This window comes from Lethenteron reissneri, chromosome 6 (genome assembly GCF_015708825.2).
Source record: "Lethenteron reissneri isolate LAM-NWPU_2019-01 chromosome 6, ASM1570882v1, whole genome shotgun sequence".
Taxonomy (NCBI): Eukaryota; Metazoa; Chordata; class Hyperoartia; order Petromyzontiformes; family Petromyzontidae; genus Lethenteron; species Lethenteron reissneri.
In genome coordinates, this window is record NC_083784.1 from 1,454,941 (window position 1) to 1,464,879 (window position 9,939).

Consider the following 9,939-nt stretch of genomic DNA (forward strand, 5'->3'; position numbering starts at 1 on the left):
TCACCAGCACATGCACACGCGCTCCTTACTTACGCCGCACGCGCAAAGACAAAGATCCCCCGTGTAGTTCTTAGCAGACTGTTGGGGCAAGCGCTGTTAGCGATCGCCTACGAAGGCCGGCACGACACATGTGGGGGCGGGTGGCCAGCACCGCGCCCAGCCGCCTTTGTCTCCCGAGGTGGCGATGCCGACACCGTCTGCTTCACGGCGGACTTTAAAGATCCACCAACGCCATTGGCAGGAGTAGGCAATCGTGTGGCGGGCGTCAGGGTTCCAACGTTGCCCCATCCCAAAGTCGCACCCCAAATCACTCGATGGGGGACTAACGCACACACACGCGGCAGCAAACATCACCCCCTACCGGCACACTAACGGCTCACGTCGCCATCGCAAATTAAGGCTGCTGCCACTGCACGTGGAACTTATTTCGCACCGTACGTAGCCCACCGTGCTAATCCGAGGTGCGTGTTCCACGAACAAAAGATCTGGCCACACCAAACTTCCCAGTGCAGGGGGCCCTCCGTGAACCGTGCCACCCGTCTTTGCCCACGTAGAGCTGGACGAACAGATGCAGCGTGCCGCCCGCCTGGAGGAGGAGCGACGCAAGGCCCTGCAGGAGGCAAAGAAGCTGGAGGACCAGAAGAGGGCGGCCGAGGAGGCCAGGGCCAGGCTGGAGCACGAGACTCACAACCAGAGGATGTCTCAGGAGCAGCTGGTGAGACGCGTTCAAGAGGTCGACTAGTCAGGGGCCCAGAGGGAGTTTGGGAGTGGGGGGGGGGTGTCTGACGTGAATTGTTTCCAAGAGGGATGTGTTCCCGATATTCTGATGAATCGGAAAAATGTCATTGTTTGAAAAAAAAACTAAAATAGTAGTTTTGGATTGATCACGAAATGTTTCGTGACTTGACCGGAAGTGACATCACTCCCATGATTTCATGTGCGCGCTTTTCCCGCCAAAGTTACCGTCACGCGATGTCGCTTTTGCTTAAATGATCAAACTATAAAATGTGTAGATTAAAAAAAGGTTTAATTTCAAAAGCTATTTACATATTTAAACGGATCATATTTCACAATGAAAGTTAATACAACTTTAAGAATTAAAATCTAAAAGTGTAACATCTTATCTGTGTATTGGGCCAAGAAAGTCAAACATTCAAGGTCTAAAAAAGTGACATCCAATATACATTCTGAGTTGACGGTGGTTTTTAGTTCCATTACCGATAGGAGTATGGGGAGTTTGCCTCCTCCCACTCCATTACAGATAAGAGAAATTTTACAGAACGAAAATTAAATTGACTTCACTCAACTACTGGCTACTGACTCGGTACCGAGTCTGCTCTTTTTGTGCTACGCACAAATCGTCAGGATTTCTGTCACTTTGTTGAAAGTAGAAAAAAAAAGACTCGGAAATATCACCTTTTTTTTTATCCCACGACACCCACGCAGTGGCTGTGCTCGTGCTGTTTAGCAACACTGCGCCGCTTACCCCACCACCGCACGCTTGCTAGAGAACATCACGCGCGGCGTCAGAAACGACGCGCTTCCGTGGAATTAATTAACTTATTCATCGATTTTTGTCGACTGCCTGGTTCGTCGCCTGATTGCATTGAGAGATTTGTTTGATTGATTTCGAGCGACTGTGGATTTGACCGATTGCAAAATCTTTACTCGGGGCGGCTCCGTTAATTTTCATGGAGCCTGGCTGGTGATGAGCGCTTGCATCGTGTTTTGTGCCTCGGTCCCAAACCGCTACTTATTTGTTGCAGATAGAATGCTAATTCGCCCGTGAAATTCAGCACACAAAATAATACCATTTCAGGTTCTAAGATCCATTGCATAGGCAAGACATTATCGCGAAAAGCGTATCACTCTGTGGTTTGTCACTGCGGAGGGCCGAAGGGCCCACGACCTCTCAGAGTATTGACCTCGTGTCTTCGCCCTCCTAAGTGCCCTCCATAAAGAGGTCACAAATCTGCAGACACGCCTCTGTGCACTTCAATTACTTAAGGATTCCTGAACCAAAAAATTAATATTTCTTGATTCGATTAATCCGTTTCGTGGTATGAATAAATAACGGCCATCTCGGTGAGCGGCTTGCAATTGGAAGGTTTCCAAGTTCAATTCCTGGTTGGGGTTGACTCAACCCATCATCTCTCCTGGGTCAAGAAAATAGGTACCGCTTTGTTGAAAATTCAGCAATGGTTGTTGTATGGACATACTTGACCCTTGTCATAGGAATGTGGAATTCGAGCGCTGTAAACGGGGTATGAGCACGTCTCAACGCTCATTTGAGCAGGACATCGCTTTTTTAACGTGATAGTTTTTATTGTAGAAGCGTGGGCGTGTGTTGCTGTGTGTGTGTCTGCAGGTCGTGTTGTTTAATTTATTATTTTAAAGTTATCCCTCGCTGCCATCAGAGATTAATTTAGATTGGGAATCAGTTATTTGGTAAATAAGCCAATTACATTTTGTAATTGCTGTAAGCAGTTAAAACAGAGATAACAAAACAAGATAAAAGCTCACAATATGGAACACCACATTATATATTTCGATTCTGCTTGTAGATTAAATACAATGTTTAGACTGGGAAATGTTGAGGTGCAAGCAAATTAAGGACCCAAGTAATTTAAACAATTCGATGCAACTGGGAGTATCGAATGCGAAGTAGTTCTTGAGTAAATTTCATGAACGGAGCTAAGTGGAAGGCCGCTATCGCTGGCGTCATTGAGAAAGGATGTGGCACAAGGAGAGAGATTCCTTTTTAAGCAACCACGGCTAATCTACAACTTTGATAATAATCCGTCAGCGGAAGATTGAGCGTTGTCTGTGTGTGTTCGTCTGTGAAGCGGGTGTGCGGGTTTGAGAGTGGGCACTGGTTGTAATGCGAACGGCCTCACGGTACGTAATGAGTGCGTGCGCGAGTGTTGCGTGCTTTCAAACAGCCTCTTGCCCCCTCTGCAGCCTTGATGGACCGATGGACATTTTCCCTTTCGTTTGCAGGCAATCGAGTTGGCTCAGTACACGCAGCAGATCTCCTTGCTTGAACAGGCCAAGCAGAACAAGGAGATGGAGGCCAAGGAGTGGCAACAGCAGGTACACGGCACACACAAACACACACCGAGCCAACAGCCAAGTCCACCCACCATGCTGAAAAACAGTGGTATAATCCGAATCGTATAAACCAGCGTATGTGCGGCAAAGCAGTGTATTGGATTTGGAGTGTACCATTATTTTTGTTTGTTATTGCAGGAGCGACAGGAATTCAATTGCGTCCGTAAATGATCGTTTGATTTGCTGTTATTTGACCCCTCGAGTCACCGCATTGCATTCCAAACTCAGTTCCGTGTTTATTGGCCCACAGGGCTTTGGACATAAGACAGCCCCCTTAAGCTTGTGCGATGGATGATGTATGAATGCAGAAATTGTGTTTAGCTATTCAACGATGATGACCACCGAATTTAAATCGGCTATTTAAATCGGCTAACTGTTGGTGAATGCCAACACTTGGACCCCCTGATTACACGTGACCTCTAGATGCCAATGAATGGGGAACACGCCAGATGGGGGTGGGGGGAGGGTCTATTAAATGATATATTGGGAATGCGGGCTATATAAATGATTGGTAGTGCTTTTGAATTGTAGCAAATTGTGCAATTCTCGTGTGTGCCTGAACGCCGTCTGTTAGCTAAAAACAATTGTTACGTTACAGCTGAGTAGGCCTTAGATTAAGCACATTTGGAAGTTGCACCATTACAATTTTGAAATATTCACGTTAAAATGAAAGAATGTTCTCATCCGAAGCACATTTAATCCTTGTTTTATTCTGGTTGAACCAACTTGGCCAAGGTCTTTGATTTGAATGAGTTCTGCTTTGTGGAGGTGGCTGGGTGAGAGGTCACAGACACTAAGCTGACAATGATTGAAATCATAGATTCAACTTCAGTCAACCTTAAATTTGTCAGGCTCCTCAAGTCTGTGGATTGTCTCATCCCAGTCACCGATGACTTCAAAACAATATCAGCCTTGTTTTTAAAGTTATGGAGGTGTGGCTCTGTGATTAGAGTACTTAACTTACAAATAGATCACATTACATTCCGATACATTCCAGCTCTCAGAATTAAAAACATCAGTTTGGCTGTCATGCTATGAACATTACCCAGGGCGAATGGGAAAGTGCTGTCCCCTATTGCACGAACCAGAGGTCAATTGAAGGGATCTCAGTAGTAGCTCTGTACTATCCACTTCCTTCTGCCATACAAAGGGTTGCACTGATCTGCGAGGTATCCAACCTAATGGTTGTCTCACGACACCGATAACACCCTCGCGATGAAACTGCTGGTAAAATAACGCCGTGCGTTTTTGTAACTTTCGTTTCGCTTTGACCATTCGTAGGCCGAGCTTGCTCAGGACAACCTCCTGAAAACCAGGAAGGAGCTTGACGAAGTGACGAGGGCCCCCAAGGTGGTGCCGCACAACAACTCGGCTCCCGCCCAGACCCTCATCCTCGTGGGCCAGCCCAACGTCCACTCGCCCGCTCCGCACGAGAAACAGTTCGGCTTCTCAGACCATGACATGATGTACGAAAACGCCCACGGCCGAAACGGAGGCTACGTGCAGCAGCACCAGCAGCAGCACCAGAATCAGATGCCTGGCCTGCCCAACCCACCGTCACCCTCCGACCTCTACGGGGACTACCAGGAGGACGGGGACGAGGGCAGTGCCGAGCTGCCCTCGTACGGCTACGGCTTCAACAACGACCGCAACGAGGAGAGGCGCGTCACCGAGATGATGAAGAACGAGCGCGTCAAGTTGCAGCTGCAGGTCCGTACAAAGACAAAGATTCCACCCCCCTGTGTAGCCTTCGACGAGCCGTTAAGGGAACAAGTGGTGTTTGCAAGTTGGGCGTCGTGGTGGCGAAATGTTAACTCTCTCGCCTGGTGTACAGGAAGTTGTGGGTTTGATCCCCATTTGTATATTTGGAGTTTGCGTGTCTCTCTCCTCGTGATCAAGTGGACTTTTCTCCGGGTCCTCCATTTTTCCTCTTCACATTGAGAATCAAAGTGTGTTTAGAGTATTTGGCTGCTGCTATCAATGTCCCACGTGACAAGCCACTTCGTTGAGCCATCAGTTGTAGCCAGGTCGCTTCCTAAAAAGAGCTGTATAGCTCAACGGACCTTACCTGGTAAAATAAAAATAAATGTTGAAAATGGTTAGTTTAAGCTGAACAGAGGTGCCCTGTTGGAGAGATTGGAAATGGCCAGACAAAGTTGGGCTAATGACAGCGTTCCGCTTTGATGGAGAATGATAGCAGAAGAGATGGGGGCAGGTGTGCAGATTTTTTAAATGACTGAAGCATGGTATTTCAATTACCAGCTCCACTTGGTATATGCACATCTATACGTGCTGTAAATGTGCTGAATATGTATTGGCATGTTGCCTTAAGGACGGCGGAGTGTATATTTACTTTTGAAGTGATATTTACACGCCTCTTCAGCAGTCACGCCGGTAACAGAAAACGATGTTGCGTAAATATCGGTGACGGCTACATTAGGTTGAATAGAAGCCGAATAAATTATCGCAAAATTGACAGGCCTTCCCCACAAGGGCAACCACTTTTTTTTACTTCAACGTACTCTGGCACACAGATCTCATAAATTATTTAGTGCTTGCCTGTCTGCGAGCGTGCCTGCGGGTGTGGCGCCCTTGACCTGTGTGATTAAATTTTTTTGTTATTCTGTTTGTGCGTGCGTGCGTGCGTGGCTGACCTCAGGCACTCAATGACGAGTTGGCCAAGGCACGGGACGAGACGAAAAAGAATCAGATGGACATCCTCCACAGCGAGAACGTGAAGGCGGGCCGCGATAAGTACAAGACCCTCCGGCAGATCCGCCAGGGCAACACGAAGCAGCGCATCGACGAGTTCGAGGCCATGTGACGGGATTTCACGAACACAAAACGATTGCACAGCCCACACGAGCACCAACGTGGGAACACGCGCGCATCGCCAATGCACCGTGACGGTGTGAGCACTCAAATTCATTACACACGCCGGTTGATTCAGATACTCGCATGCACGTCCGCTAAAATGACACTTGTCCTGGTCTCTTACGTTCACACCGGGTGAAACAAAACAGGGGGCACGAACAGGGCTAAGCAGCTAATACAGTGCTTGCGACGCGGACGCATTTATATATTGTGTACATGCAAATTGTATTGTAATGCAATCTGGGGTAGTCGTGGGGGTAGAGGAGGCACCTATGTACTCGGTGTGAAACTTCCTGAACCTTTTCCCGTTTCGATAATGTACCTGTACGTCATCAGTTTTTCTTCCGGCTCTGTTCCAATAACGTTTGCAATGATGTACGTGAACGGAACAGGAAGAAAAAATCTAATAACGTAACTTTATCGGTACCGAGGCTCCCACAAGGCCATGCGGGGAGGGTGTGTAGCACTGTTTGGCGCAAGCTTTCGTAGAGTGCGGTCGTGTCGCTACGGTTCTCTGCGGTGAGTAACAATGTGTTTTAAAAACAACGGCGCTACCCCTCTCAATAAAATGAACAGTGAACCGCTTGCGCGTTCTGAGATTCGGGTAGGGACATCTCGGAACAGGAAAGGGTTAGGTGGGGGAAGTCTTTAACAGCAGACATTGGTGATGTTGTCAGCTGTGTGCCTGCAGAAAGATCTTGAAGGGGGAAGGAAGTGATGGAGACATTTGGTAGCCCTCAGCCACACTGTGACCCCTTGATGACCTTTTTAGATTTCACTATAGTGCCTTCCCATCCTTCGTGGTAGCATGTTTTCTCCTGCTGCAGAGATTCACGGTTCGAATTCAGCGGGCTGCCCTGGATATTACTGCAAGTGTATAAACCGTACTACCTGTCGTCTGCTTCACAGTGGACTTGTAATTCGCAAGACTAGGCCATCGTGTACCGGCGTCGTTGTCAAACATTGGTCACTTGTTTATTTTAACCTTCAAATTACTCAATTAGTGACTATCCATAGCAATCATTGCTCACCCTACTGCGAACAATGTGGCAGTACCCTCTTGAACTATAGTCATGAGACTCGGAGAGGCTTTTCTGGGTTAAACAAGCGTAATAATAATATAAATACACCAAGAGGAGATTTTTCTGAATTGGGGGGGGGGCAGTTTAAGTTGGGCGGGGGGTACTGATGTTCATTTTAGAGAGGAGGCATGTGAGGCCCCCCCCCATTAGAATCGCCACTCGCGCTAAATTGCATCACGCAGGTTCCCACGCGCGCTTGCACGAGCAATCGCGCTGCTGCACAATGCGAAACAGTGCGAGTGTTTACGCTTTGCTCCCGTCCATGTAATCTGAGCAGTGAATTTATGAGAGTGGGCTAGCAGGGGCATATGTTTGCGCGTGCACCACGTTGTGTTGTGCCTGTGCAAATACCGTTCGGCTAAGAAGAAGCAAGGTTGAAAATTGTCCGATGCATCAATTGCATTGCATGCATGCATGCGATATCGCTGTGCCTGCATACACACACCACCAATGGCCTTTCAAGTAACCAAAAATTATGAACATTGTATGCAATTTGTCCTATTTGGTTGTAATATTTATATGTTCGTTTGGGTTTTACGGTGTATAATAGTTCACATTAAGAAATGTGTTTTTTTTAAATATAGCTTTTATATATGTTTCTGTTGGTTTAGTAGAATTAAGGGCTTTCAAATGGTTTCATTTCCTATTCGGGTCTAGCCATTAATATAAATCTTCCACTAAACGTAAGATAATTATTATATCCAGACTCAGTACAATATATAGCATTGGGTAAATGTGTACATACACAGCATGCATGTACATTATAACTGTGTCTGTGCTTGCCTATATATGTGAGGAGCAGTCAAAAAGATGTTTAAAATCAAACCCCTAAAATAAAGTTGCAATTACCTAATGATAAGCTTATGTTAATACTCACGTTTGTATGTTATGGTATAACTTAAGTGAATATGTTTTGACTTTCTCGTGTTACACACACATTTATGTACCCTAACTCCAAGACTTTAATAATAAAGGGCTTCTCAGGCCATGTCGGATAAGGCAGTTGTTTTACCATACTTCACCATCCTGGACAGCGCAGATTGGGGCAACCCAAAACCTATTCACGTATCATTCACCACGTATTAGTTGTGGCCAGGAATCGAACTCGGGTCGCTGGGTTCATAGTGCAGTGGTGCGCTAACCACTGAGCCATCACTCCACCAACATACCCTTTGTGTGCTATTGCCCAGATAATCTGCTTCTAATATTTGATGAATTACTTTAAAAAACACATTAAAAATATTTTAAATATTTGCTAACATTTGTGGGAGCTAATGGGTTTAATCAACGATATATTTCTGTTTTTTATTGTAAAATTTAATATTTTACAAATAACTTGATGATTAAGACCATTTTATTTTAATTATACGATGGTTTTTATGCAAATATATGATACTGTTAAAGTAACATTGATGATGATGATGTTGGCAATGAGTTGAACAATGAGATCATCCGAGGTCCCAACGGTCTTAGCACCCCTCTACGAGTCTGACAGACACAATCCATATTTCATGACTGTCAACTACAAGAATGTTACAATGATGACGTGCCTACTTGCACACGGGGGTGTTTGTAGTATCGCCATGTCTCCTTAAGAGATAGCAGTGACATTCTTGCCCCTAGCAAGTGTAATGTGATCAGCACACCCTATTGACCAATGCCAAACAGCGCATGTATCATTTATTCCCAAACCTTGTCAAAAGGCTGCCAAAAACAGTGTAAATGTTTAATGCTTTGATTTGGTTTTTACTACTTTTTACGTGCATTCAATCGTCTATGACATGTACCGTCGTATTTCATCAATAAATGATGGCTTGGCATGCATATAATTACGAGTGGCACTAATGCTTTGTCGTTGCAAAGAGGGGGAGTTTGTTATTTTGCTACTGCTGTGATTTCGCGGCCAGACGGGCTAAAACACAATGCAGACCTCTGGAAGAGAACGTTGCAGGAGGTAAGCGTTTGTAGATATGATTAGGTGAGAAGTAATACACTGTGTAGCAAATACGTGCAGGCTCGAGCAGGGCTGATTACACTGGTCAACACACTTTTTCTGGCATAAGGTATTCCAACGGTTTTAAGGTCATTTTGGGGTGCTAATTCAAAATCTGGCATCAGTTTTTGTCTATCACATCAGGTTTTTGAGATATCAAATATTGCATTTTCAATAAAAACTACAGAAGAAAAATATTAAATAAATGTGGATATCTACATAAAATTATATAAACACAATATCCTAAAAATACATCACCATATTTTAACACTAAAGCAGTCACTGACTCGCAACAACTTGCAATCATAAGTGACAGAGTTAATTTCGGGTAGCATAAAAATGATGTGATAGAGCAAATCTGAGATCAGATTTGAAATCAGCACCCTGAAATTAGTCTAAAACAGCTGCAAAAGTCCAGGCCACAAATTTTTTTATTGTTTTTGTTGACCAGTGTTATTAAGACAGGTATTTGAGTCTTCTCTTCGAGTGCGGCTACCTCGGAGCAGACGTGTCTATATATCTAAAATTATGTGTGTATATGTGCGCAAACGTGTTTTTGAATCGAGGTATAATTAAACCATAACAGTTAACGGTATTGTCTTGAAATGGCACATTTTGCAAATACCTCAATTTTATCTCCCCGGTTTTCCGTGTTAGGGGCCGTCCATAAATGACGTCACGCGATTTTGGACGATTTTTGACCCCCCCCCCCCCTCGTCACACGGCGTCACAAAAAGTCAGACCCCTCTCAAATATGACGTCACAAAACTCTGCCCCCCTCCCCCCCCCCAAAAAAAAACATGCTTCAAATCGCTTTAAACTATTGTCATTGTAGTGCGTATTTAATGTAGCGCTGCACTCTGATGTTGTAGGAGAAAA

The 9,939-nt window shown here is 45.3% G+C and overlaps 1 protein-coding gene across 1 annotated transcript in view; it reads left to right on the forward strand.

The window, feature by feature from the left end:
• The window catches only part of LOC133353541 (radixin-like), a 64,046-nt gene extending 55,150 nt beyond the window's left edge, over positions 1-8,896 (forward strand). Inside the window, exons 10-13 of the mRNA XM_061569861.1 lie at positions 555-715; positions 3,001-3,093; positions 4,393-4,821; positions 5,771-8,896. Coding sequence (XP_061425845.1) covers positions 555-715; positions 3,001-3,093; positions 4,393-4,821; positions 5,771-5,935 — 848 coding nt within the window. The 3' untranslated portion in view covers positions 5,936-8,896. The remainder of the gene's footprint in view (positions 1-554; positions 716-3,000; positions 3,094-4,392; positions 4,822-5,770) is intronic.
• Positions 8,897-9,939: the final 1,043 nt, after the last annotated feature.